At 48.3% G+C, this 12,572-nt stretch overlaps 1 protein-coding gene and 1 pseudogene across 3 annotated transcripts; both read left to right on the top strand.

Moving 5' to 3' along the window:
- Positions 1-9,617: 9,617 nt before the first annotated feature.
- Positions 9,618-10,909, top strand: LOC136453181 (subtilisin-like protease SBT3.11). Of its 3 annotated transcripts, none has more exons than XM_066453760.1 (3): positions 9,618-9,729; positions 9,820-9,991; positions 10,121-10,909. In XM_066453760.1, the coding sequence occupies exons 2-3, from the start codon at positions 9,880-9,882 to the stop codon at positions 10,642-10,644; spliced, it is 636 nt and encodes a 211-aa protein (XP_066309857.1). In that variant the 5' UTR covers positions 9,618-9,729; positions 9,820-9,879; the 3' UTR covers positions 10,645-10,909. The 3 variants fall into 3 exon arrangements, with proteins under 3 accessions (XP_066309857.1, XP_066309855.1, XP_066309856.1); XM_066453758.1 differs by having other exon boundaries at positions 10,103-10,909; XM_066453759.1 differs by having other exon boundaries at positions 9,655-9,697; positions 10,103-10,909.
- A 906-nt stretch (positions 10,910-11,815) lies between these two features.
- Positions 11,816-12,336, top strand: LOC136450531 (subtilisin-like protease SBT3.11; annotated as a pseudogene).
- The last annotated feature ends 236 nt before the right edge of the window (positions 12,337-12,572 follow it).

Here is a 12,572-nt window from a genome sequence, read left to right as displayed (position 1 = left end):
AAAATTGGAGGCCAAAAACAAAAAAAAACAAAAAAACTTTGCCGAGTGCCGGGGCATGGCACTCGGCAAAGGGTGTCTTTGCCGAGTGCCAGCCATCAGGCACTCGGCAAAGAATGTTTTAATTTTTTTTAAAATTTCCTCTTTGCCGAGTGCATACACAGGAGCACTCGGCAAAGAAATAATAAAAAAAAATTAAATCTTTGCCGAGTGCCGTCCGGAGGGCACTCGGCAAAGTATTTAAAAAATAAAAAAATTTCTTTGCCGAGCGCCAGATCTGAGACGCTCGGCAAAGAATTTTAAAAAAAATAAATAAATCTTTGCCGAGTGCCAGATCTGAGGCACTCGGCAAAGAATTTAAAAACAAAAAAAAAACAAATCTTTGCCGAGTGCCTCCCTGATCCGGCACTCGGCAAAGCCGCGGAGCGGTTTTTGACCGGCCGGGCAGTCACTGCCAGCCATCCCGCGGCCACGCCTGCCCGCCCATGCCTGCCCGCCCCGCTCGCCCGCGCTGCCACCGGCCGCTCGCGCGCCCGCGCCGCCCGGCCGCCGTGCTGCCCGCGCGCCGCGCCGCCCCGCGAGCCGTCACGCGCGCGCGCCCCGCCTGCCGCCGGCCGCCGCGTCGCGCCCGCGTCGCGGACACCCCCGCCCCGTGCCTCGCGCCGCTCGCCCGGCGCCGCGCTCCCCGCGCGCTTCCGCCCGCCTGCTCTCGCGCCGTCTGCCCTCCCTTGCCCCGCCGCCTTGCACTCGCTGCCACCACGCCCCGGCCGCCCGCGCCGTGCCCTCGGCCGGCCTGCCCCCGCCAGCGCCGCCGCTGCCTCAGCGCCCTGCCGCCGGCAGCGCCGTGCCCCCGCCGCCCTTCCCCCAGCCCGCCGCCCGCTGCCCGCGCGCCAGGCCGCGCCGTGCCCCCGGCTGGCCCTTCCCCGCCGCGCCGCCCTGAACCCGGCCGGCCCTGCGCCCGGCCCCGGCCGCGCCTTTTTCCGGCCTTGCCCTGCCCCACGCCGCCGCCCGGGACCACCCGCCCCGACGCCATCCGTGCTCGACCCCGTCCCCCACTCCGCCCGATCCCGACGCCGCCCGCCCCTACCCCGTCGCCCGTCAGGTATGGCCTTCTCACTTATTATTGTCGAGGTAGTGGTAGTTGTAGTAGTATTAGTTGTACTAGTGGTAGTATTACTACAACTAGTGGTAGTATTAGTAGTAGAATTAGTGGTAGTAGTAGTAGTAGAAGTAGTGGTAGTAGTAGTAGTACAACTAATGATATTAGTTGTAGCAATAGTGGTAGTAGTAGAAGAACCAATGGTAGTAGTAGTAGCAATAGTGAAAGTAGTAGTACAAGTAGTGGTACTACTTGGATATATTCTTCTGCATGGATTGATATCCAAACTACATGGCTTCTGTTGAGCCATATGTGCTTGTCGGCCATCGTGCCGTTGTTTTTTGCAGGTTTTGGAAACCTCACCGTGCAGGGGAGGTTCTGCCGAATTTTTTTGTAAATAACAGTATTTTGTTCCATTTTTGTAGAGAAGAGCCCGTCAGAGTTGAGTCGGAGTTCTCGCCACCGTGTCGGTCTGCCTGCACCGCGTCGTCTCGCCACTGCACCGACCCGCCACAGCCCCGCTAGCCTGACTCCGTCGCCACCCTAGGTATAACCCCTCTTTTCATATCATTGTCGTAGATCGCGTAACCCAGTTAGGCATCTCCCGTTCGAAAGAGATACGGTTGGAGGTATGCAGATCTTTGCATATCTATGACCGTATCTATTTCGGATTGTCCACGCTTTTTGGACAGCCCGCGGATGCGTAGATGGGTTAGTTTCCATGTTCTGCTCTAGTCCGAGACAGAGTTTCGGCATCACCTCCCTGTTGTTCTCTGGATACACACTCTTCTTTGGCAGGACGTGTATCTGGAGAATAGTAGGGAGGTGCTGCCGAAATTCTGTCTCAGATAGGAGTAGAGCATGGAAACTAACCTCATCTACACATCTGCGGGTGGGATTAGGACCTATCCTCACCTATTATACAGTAGGAACACCATGTACATGCAATTAATGGTTACATTACTCGCCGATACATATGTTAGAGGATGGATGACCGTCAGTGGATGTACACGGGCTGGAGAAGTCAGAGTGATTACACCACGGAATGGATGAACAAGACCGATGCTTTCTTGAACAGTGCATTTGGCAACGCTGCTAAAGGACATTGCCTAGTTTTGTGTCCCTGCAGCAAATGTGGAAACAGGAGAAGGGTAAACAAGGTGGAAATGGGTAAACATCTTGTGAAGAATGGATTTACGCCGGACTACACCCGGTGGGTCCACCATGGTGAAGCCCATCGTATGAGAGAGGAGGTGGTGAGACCACGGGTGGAGGCTTTTGATGCTGATGCCGGGGTAGCAGACATGTTAGATGACTTTCACCAAGGACAGTTCGATGAGGGATGTGAGAAGGAGGAGATGGAAGCAGCCGCACAGGCGTTCTACGATATGATGGACTCAGCACAGAAACCTCTTCACGATCGGTCAACGGTGTCTCAACTGGATGCCATTGGACGCTTAATGGGGTTGAAGTCCGAGTTAAACTTAAGTCGACCTGGCTTCGATAAGATGTTGGCCGTGATTGGCACCTTGCTTCCGGAGGGCCACATTCTGCCGAAGAGCATGTATGAGTCACAGAAACTCCTTCGAGCACTTAAGATGCCGTATGAGCAGATACATGCTTGTCCGAAAGGGTGTCTCCTATTTAGGAAAGAACACGAGCATGCAAAGTTCTGTCCAAAGTGTAAATCCTCTAGGTACCTAGAGGTAGACTCTGATGATGGCCAGAAGAGGCAACTTACGATCCCCATGAAAATCCTACGGTACCTTCCGTTTCTACCGAGGATCCAACGGCTATACATGACCGAGGAATCCGCAAAACAGATGACATGGCACAAAAATGGCAAACGGTACAATCCTGACAAGATGGTACATCCATCCGATGGTGAAGCTTGGATTCGCTTTAATGACAAACATCGTGACAAAGCAGATGAGGCTCGTAATGTACGTGTCGCATTGGCAACAGATGGGTTCAATCCTTATGGAATGATGGCTGCCCCATACACATGTTGGCCCGTCTTTGTTATCCCCCTTAATCTCCCCCCCGGTGTCTCCTTTCAACGACATAACGTATTCTTGTCGTTGATAATTCCTGGACACCTAGGGAGTAATATGGGTGTGTTCATGGAGCCCGTATTTGATGAATTGGTCCGTGCTTGGGACGAAGGGGTATGGACATACGATCGAGCTACAAAGACAACCTTCAAAATGCACGTTTGGTACCACTACTCCCTGCATAACTTCCTGGCGTATGGGATATTCTGCACCTGGTGTGTTCACGGGAAGTTCCCATGCCCAATATGCAAGGAAGGTGTGAGGTTTATTTGGTTGCAGAAGGGTGGCAAGTATTCGTTGTTTGATAGACATCGTCAATTCCTACCTCTTGACCATCCATTCAGACAAGATATCAAGAACTTTACGAAAGGCGTCAAAGTGACAAACCCTGCACTGCGGATGATGAATGGTGCCGAGGTTCATGCTCAGATAGGTGCTCTCGTGCCCAATGAAGAAGGTGGTTTTGTGGGATATGGTGAGCAGCATATGTGGACTCATATCTCGGGCATGACGAGGCTCCCCTATTTTGATGACCTTCTTCTACCACATAACATTGATGTAATGCACACTGAAAAGAATGTCGCCGAGGCACTTTGGGCAACACTCATGGACACTGAAAAGTCTAAGGACAACCCAAAGGCTAGAGTAGACCTGGCAACGTTGTGCGATAGACCAAATCAAGAGATGCAACCTCCTAGTCGTGGCAAGACCTGGAGAAGGCCTAAGGCTGATTTCGTCTTGAAAAAGGACCAAAGGAGGGAAGTACTTGAATGGATCAAGAAGCTAATGTTCCCTGATGGGTATGCAGTGAATCTAAAGAGGGGAGTTAACTTAGGCACTCTGCGAGTCAACGGGATGAAGAGTCATGACTACCACATATGGATTGAGCAGCTTCTTCCGGCGATGGTTTGAGGCTATGTCCCGGAGCATGTCTGGCAAGTGCTGGCAGAGTTGAGCTACTTATTCCGCCAGCTTTGTGCCAAGGAGCTCTCTCGGACCGTCATTGATGACTTGGAAAAAGCGGCACCCGTGTTGCTCTGTAAGTTAGAGAAGATCTTTCCACCCGCCTGCTTCTTGTCGATGCAGCATTTGATTGTGCACCTCCCGTATGAGGCATGGATGGGGGGGCCCGTGCAGAACCGTTGGTGCTATCCAATCGAGAGATGTCTGAAGACTCTTCGCAAAAAATGTAGAAATAAAGCCAGAATTGAGGCTTCCATTGCAGAGGCATACATTCTAGAGGAGGTGTCGAACTTCACAGAGAAATACTACACTGAGAAACTTCCTAACGTTCATAATCCACCCCCTCGTTACAATGCTGGCGAAAATGAATCGAACCTCAGCCTTTTCCAAGGGCAACTTGGAAGCGCAAGTGCATCGACCATTAAGCAATTGAAAAATGAAGAGTGGCGCAGTATCATGCTATATGTGTTGACCAACCTTGTCGAGGTGCAACCGTTCATTCGGTAAGTTCTAAACAAACTTGTTTCATTTCGCCGTATGTCCTTGTTTCGTCGTCCAACCCTCCTGTTTCTCATTGGTACAGGAAATTTCTTCGTCAATCCTGGCATGGATCAAGGCAACCTACACCGCAAGAAAATGATACCCTTCTTTCACGGGGTGCGGGACTAGGGAGCCCTGATTTCATTTGTTGGTTCAAACAGAAAGCCCAAACTGATGCGCCTATAAGTGATGAGTTAAGATAGGTTGCAAATGGCTGTGCCGTTAGGGTCAAGTCATTTACCGGTTATGACGTGAATGGATATCGTTTTCACATAGCAAGCTACAAGCAGAGTCGGCCCAATCGACAAACCACAAACAGCGGAGTTGTTACGCCCGGCACTGATGGACTCGACTATTATGGAAGAATTGAAGAAATCTACGAACTATCATTTTATGGTTCCAAACCTCTTACTCCTGTCATATTCAAATGCCACTGGTTTCATCCTGGTGTAACGAGACGGACCCCTAAGCTTGGGCTAGTCGAGATTCGACAGGATTCCGTCTATCCAGGAAAAGATGTCTACATTGTGGCTCAACAGGCCGTCCAGGTTTATTATACGTCATACGCGTGCAAAGACGCCGAGCATCTTAAGGGTTGGTCTATTGTGCACAATGTATCGCCACACGGTAAACTACCTGTCCCAAACGATGAAGATTATAACTTCAACCCAAACACATATGATGGAGAGTTCTATCAAGAAGAGGGGCTACAAGGGAGGTTTGACATAGACTTAACCGAAGAGATAGGAATGGAAGTAGATAATGAAAGGGATGATGACGAGGACGCTGGAGACGAGGTGCGAAATCTGAAGGACATACAAATGCTTGAGCGATTACATTTCGGCAATGACAATGAAGACAACATTCCTCCTTCGGATAGTGTTGATGAGTTGGACAATGTTGATAGTGATGACGAGACCTATGATCCAGCTAATTTCAATCATGAAGATTATTTCTAATACATGTAATACTATGTTTTTTGTAATTATGTTTTGTTCATTTTTGCATATATTTCTAATACATGTAATACTATATTTTTTGTAATTATGTTTTGTTTATTTTTGCACCTATTTCTAATTACGTCTTGTTTTTCTTTTTTATTGCAGGTGATTGAACAAAGATGGCGGGCGACCGTCATAGGTCTGTGAACTCGATTTACCAAAGACAACGCCGGTCGCAGGAGGGGGCGGAGGGGGGTGGCAGAGGGATCGAACAGGAGGAGGAGGACCGCTAGCCGCAGGAGGAGGCCGTCTCCTCCCACGCCACGTGAGGAGGACCGCCAGCCGTAGGAGGAGGTGGCGCCTATGGACGAGTCAGACGAGGAGTTGGTTCGGCAAACGGAGGAGGAGGAGGAGGAGGAGGTGGAGGAGGAGGAGGAGGGGGGGGGGGGGAGGCGGCAGGCACAGGTTCCGCTTCCTCCAACTCCTCTTCGAGTGTCTACTTGCGAGGTCCCGCGAGCCTCCCACAGGTTCCGCTTCGTCATCAATGCCCACTGATTCGCCCCGAAGGACAAAAGTAAGTAACTGTATATGTTATCAGCACTACTTCATATGATATGATGAAAAAAACTAATAATTTTTCTTAATTACTTGTGCAGGAACTGGGTGGTTGTGTCGGGTGGTAGCGCACGGTTAGTCAACGGCATCCTGGGTCTTCTGTGCAGGCAGCACTTCCCCGGCATTGTCACGTACGCATCGAAGACGGAGCCGGCCTACTCGTTTGACCACTACGTCGTCGCCTCCGATGCGGAGTACCCCAACAAGGCGGCGTGGGTGAAGGCAGAGTTTTGGGTAAGTCTCCCTTGCACAACATTGCTCAATACGTCGCATTCATTAGACTTTTCTTGAAATAATGAATCGATATATCGCTTTTGTATGCAGACTTATTACAGATGCGAGGAGGGATTTGAGGCCAGGACGGAGCAGGCGACTACCAAAGCCTGTAAAAAACTCGTCACCGACATGCATCACGAGGCGCGCATCCAGGCCATCGTAACCTACTACGGGTCGAAGCTTGGAGAGAGGAAAACCAAGAAAGACGCAAGAGAGATGCAGCTGACCCGGGAGCAGTACCTTGAGGTAAATGAAGAACATCAACATTGATTCGATTTGAGATTAAGTTGGTTTAATTTGATCTTCTTATATGTCCAATACTTGATGACGTGTAGGTGATTCCCTGGTGGTGCCAAGCGTATCCCAAGTGCTGGGCGATGATGGTGGACAGGTGGTTCACGGAGGAGTACCTCAAGATGCACAGGGATGCCCGGGACCGTCGTTTACTGATGCAAGGTCCAGCACACCATCAAGGCAGCCGCAACCTCGCCGGATACAAACAAGCATGGGTACGCGAATTGATTTATCTATTGTCACGCTCAGTTCTGTCTGATTTCTAATCATCGTGCTGTCTTTCTCGCAGTCGGCGTCACATAGTGGCCAGGCTTGCTCGGACTTCCAGGCATGGTGTATGGCCCACAAGGGTAAGGCGACGTCTGACATCTCCTTTAACCTGGAGGACCCGCCCGAGGCATACACGAACCCGAGCGTCCACTCCCGCATCAGTGAGTACACTGAGGTGGCGAGGTCGCTCCATGGGGCAGACCACGATCCGAGCACCCAGGACTTCGATGGAGAGGCCGTCATGAGGGCGGGGCAAGGCAAGAAGCATGGACGGTTCTGGCTTGGCGACGGCGTCATCGACACGGCCTCTACTCCCTCTCTCTCCCAGATCCGAGCACGGAGCACAAGCGAGAGCCCAGCCATTCGCACACGGCCGACCGCTGCACAGCACCGGGTCGACGCACTCGAGGTTATTCCTGTTTTACTCGTCATACATTGATCTTTACACACCTTAATTAGCTTTGCATTACTCAAACATTGGAGTGAAATATTGCAGGCCCGGCTGGAACAAGAAATGAAGGAACGTCAGGAGCTGGGGGCCCAGTTGGAGGCCGAGCGGGCCGAGCGGCAGGCCCAGGCGCAGAGGCTGATGGACATTACGGATTTCCTACAAGGGCTTGGGCAACGTATGGGCTTGTCTCTGCCACCTGGGCTATTGGTTCCACCTCCGCCTCCGCGTCCTGCAGCTGTAGCTACTCCTGTGAGTATCAAAGTTTTTTACTTTCACTTGTGCTTTGCTTGTATGGCCTCTATCGTCCTAGATTAGCTATCAAAATAATTTTGTCTCACATGCAATCTTTTCTCCTTTGTGCAGTCTCCATCTGACGGTGGTTCGAATAATCCACCTCATGCACCTACGAATGATGCACCTGGGCCTTCACCACAGTCGCAGTGGCCAAGATGAGTGCATGTTGTATTTTTTACATTTGTTGTTCACTTGGTGATGGACTTGTGATGCACTTGTGGACTTTGATGGACTTGTAAACTTATTTGGATGGACTTGAGCACTTATTATTACATATTGTGATGGATGTGTTATGGGCGGATGGATGTGTGGATGGATGAGATATATATGTGATGGATGAGATATATATGTGATATATGTTTGTATGAATGTATTTGTCATGATGGAACGCAAAAAAAACATATTTGCCATTTTGGGTCACTTTGCCGAGTGTTGCACTCGGCAAAGGACCCCTTTGCCGAGCGCAATGGTCACAACACTCGGCAAAGCTGGCAAAATGGGCGACCAGAAAATAGATTTTCCAGCTTTGCCGAGTGCTGTGACTATAACACTCGGCAAAGAAATTTAAAAAAAAAATTTAAACTTTGCCGAGTGCCTGCTGCGTTGGCACTCGGCAAAGAGTTTAAAAAAAAATCTTTGCGGAGTGCCTGGAGTGGTGGCACTCGGCAAAGAAAATTTCCAAAAAAAATAAAAGCTCTTTGCCGAGTGCCTTCCGGGTTGACGCTCGGCAAATAATTTTTTTAAAAAAAATAAAAAATCTTTGCCGAGTGCCTGGAGGTTTGGCACTCGGCAAAGAAAATTTTCAAAAAAAAAAAAGCTCTTTGCCGAGTGCCTTCCGGGTTGGCGCTTGGCAAAGAATTTTTTTTAAAAAAAAGTTTTGCCGAGTGCATGGAGGGTTGGCACTCGGCAAAGAAAATTCTCAAAAAAAAAATAAAAGCTCTTTGCCGAGTGCCTCACGTGTTGGCACTCGGCAAAGAAAGTTTTAAAAAAAATTTAAAAAAATCTTTGCCGAGTGCCGGCAGGGTTGACACTCGGCAAAGTGACCGTCAACGGAATCGGCGCCGTGACGGTCGCTTTTCTTTGCCGAGTGTTTCCGGGGCACTCGGCAAAGCCTTTGCCGAGTGCCCGATAAAATACACTCGGCAAAGATTGCTTTGCCGATCAATTTTTTGCCGTGTGTGCTTTACCGAGTGCCGCACTCGGCAAAGGCTTTGCCGAGTGCAATATAGCCTTTGCCGAGTGCCTCAGGCACCCGGCAAAGAACCTGAATCCAGTAGTGTCTATTACCAAGGGAAGAACTCAAACTCATCCAGGAGCAGTTTCAGAAGTCTTGCCAATGGAGACCAGTATGCAAAGCCATTAATTTTACTTTATTTTCTTCAAATGCTCCAAAAATTCTGAAATTGACAGCAACTTTTTAACTTAATTTGTGCCTTCTCTTAGATGCACGAAAGATGATTTGAACGGTACTGATATTGAAGGGAAAATCGTGCTTTGCGCAACGCCAAATTCACCAACGACGAACGGCCCAGGCGAGTCTTTCTCAGTCGCGTTGCAAAACATCGCGAATGGAGGAGGAACTGGACTTATTTTTGTTCAATACACGACTGACATTCTGCCTGACTTGGGTGACTTTCGTCCATGGGTTCTTGTGGACATTGACACTGGTAAAAAGATCAAAAAGTACATCGCCTCCGCCAGGTACACCACTTCCTGGATCCTCATTAGCACGTACAACAATGCACATAACAAGCTAGATCAATTCTTTCTCTATCATGAACTGAGCCTTTCTCCGGTAAATTTCTGGTCGTTTCAAGCAGCTCACCGGTGGCGAAGATTGAACCAGCCCGCACCAGTACAGGTGCCCTGCTAGCCCCAAAAGTGGCATCATTCTCCTCCAGAGGTCCATCACCTGACTACGCTGATATTATCAAGGTACATAGAGTCAAATGTTGCGTCTAACAGTCTGTAGGCGCAAACATGCCATCACCTGTTGTCTCACAGCAGCCTTTGCTTCCTCCACAGCCTGACATAGCTGCACCTGGAGCCAACATCCTAGCAGCAACAGGAAATTCTTACGGGATTATGTCAGGGACATCAATGGCTACCCCACATGTAGCTGGCATCATCGCGCTGTTGAAAGCTCTGCATCCAAACTGGTCTCCTGCTGCACTGAAATCTGCAATCATCACCACTGGTAATAAAACCAAACACCGCTTTAGAAGACGATTTGACTTCTGAAGCCATGATTAGTTTACTAGGCAATACGTTACATGTATTTACCTCTATTTCATTTTGAATGCTGAAGCATCTGTAACTGATGAAGATGGCATGCCAATACTGGCTGAAGGATTGCCTCGAAAGATTGCCGACCCATTTGACTATGGAGGTGGGCACATCAACCCTAACAGAGCCGCAGATCCTGGACTGATTTATGACATCAATCCAAAAGATTACAACTACTTCTTTGATTGCACCATCAAAACATCTGTTAGCTGCAATGCAACATCGACACCTGGGTATCTCTTGAACCTGCCATCCATCTCAGCTCCAGATCTGAGGTATCCAGTTACCATGTGGAGAACTGTCACAAATGTAGGCGAGGTCAATGCAGTGTACCATGTTGCAATTGAGAACCCGGCTGGAATCAAGATCGAAGTTGAGCCATCTGTTCTTGTGTTCAATGCTGCAAAAAAAGTTCACACATTTCAAGTCAAGCTATCACCTCTGCGGAGGTTACAAGGGGATTATACATTTGGAAGCCTTACTTGGTACAATAACCAAAAGAAGGTCAGGATTCCAATAGCAGCCCGGATCACGATGTATGATTTATTTGCAGATGTTGCATAACTACGGTGGACCATTTATCCTGCATGGCAGCGCTCATTATCAGAGTTTTTTAGCACTATCCAAAAAAATTAAGAAAATAAGACATGACAATTGTCAAGTTTCATCGTGGCTTGTATTTATTTTGCTTGTAGCCAAATAGGCTATGCGTTGTCTAGATCTGTTTGTTATGTTATATACAACTCTGATAACTATGTCAACTTCCTCTTGTTGCTGTACTTTTCAGTTGCTACTTCAATAAATCTCTATCTCTATATACTAAAGTAAATAGTGTTTCTTTTTTTGTCCCAAAATTGATGGTAAAGAAGTACGATTGGTCACAATTGTGCAATAGGCAAGGTGCACCCATCGCAAGCGAGTGGTAGAACAGCTCATTAATCCGATCGCATGTGGCACATCCTCCTCGCCATCGAATTAATCGGATATGAAATTGAGAAGAGAGAATTATCTATTTGACATTGAAACAAATCACTCTTCCGTATAAGGTACTGAAAATTTTGAACTTCCTTATCTAGCACTAACTTGAAATTTCCTTCTGTAAATGGCACTGCCGTCCATTTGGTGCCCTAACGGTGTCAAGTGACAACTAAAATGATATCTATACCCTTCTATGTAGCATCAAGCCAACAGTATGTAGTGCCAGATAGGAAAAAGAATAAATAGACATGTTGTCAAATAAGGAAAGCATAAATATCACCAATACACTTGTAAATAAAAACATGGTATTTTGATAATTGAAGAGTGCAAATAATAATCAATAAATTTCATGCACAAGCTTCACAAATTAAATTACAACACCGGCAAGCGAGGCCGCCCTGCCCCGACACACGGATGAACTCGGCGATGTCCATGCTGCACGCGCTCGCCATGAGGCTCGCGAACCTGGAGATCAACATGGCGTGCGCGTCCACCTTCACGGCGCCCACGCCCAGCATCATCGATGCCGTCAACACCAGCTCGCCGTTGGCACCCCGCACTATCGTGTGCAGCCAGTTGGCGCTCTGCGACAGGTTGTTGCTGCGCACGGCCTGACAAAAATGGCCTCGCTCTCGACGTCCACCACGGCAGCCACCCTGCTGAGTACAAGTAACCCAATGAGGGGATAAAGAGCGGCAATGCTACATGTACTTACCTCTGTTTCGTTTTGCATGCTGAAGCATCTATAATTGATGAAGATGGCATGCCGATACTGGCTGAAGGATTGCCTCAAAAAATTGCCGACCCATTTGACTATGGAGGTGGGCACATCAACCCTAACAGAGCAGCAGATCCTGGTCTAATTTATGACATCAATCCAAAAGATTACAACTACTTCCTTAATTGCACCACCAAAACATCCGTTAACTGCAATGCAACATTGATACCTGGGTATTTTTTGAACCTGCCATCCATCTCAGCTCCAGATCTGAGGTATCCAGTTACTGTGTGGAGAACTGTCACAAATGTAGGCGAGGTCAATGCAGTGTACCATGTTGCAATTCAGAACCCGTCCAGAATCAAGATCGAAGTTGAGCCATCTATTCTTGTGTTCAATGCTACAAACAAAGTCCACACTTTTCAGGTCAAGCACCTATGCGGAGGTTACAAGGAGATTATACATTTGGAAGCCTTACTTGGTACAATAACCAAAAGACGGTTCGAATTCCAATAGCGGCCCGGATCACGGTGTATGATTTCTTTGCAGATGTTGCATAGCTGTGGCGAACCATTTATCCTGCATGGCTGCGTTCATTATCATAGTTTTCTTAGAACTGTAAAAAAAATTAAGAAAATAAGACATGCCTAATGTCATGTTTCATCGTGGCTTGTATTTATTTTACTTGTAGCCAAATATATACATAACAACTCTGATAACTATGTCAACTTCGTTTTGTGCTGTACTTTTCAGTTGCTAAACTAGAAGGATACCTTGTACATTGTTGTGGGATTAT

The sequence above is a fragment of the Miscanthus floridulus genome, chromosome 5, assembly GCF_019320115.1.
Source record: "Miscanthus floridulus cultivar M001 chromosome 5, ASM1932011v1, whole genome shotgun sequence".
Lineage (NCBI taxonomy): Eukaryota > Viridiplantae > Streptophyta > Magnoliopsida > Poales > Poaceae > Miscanthus > Miscanthus floridulus.
Note: the sequence above shows the minus strand (reverse complement) of the source record. Positions and strands in the feature narration are given on the sequence as shown.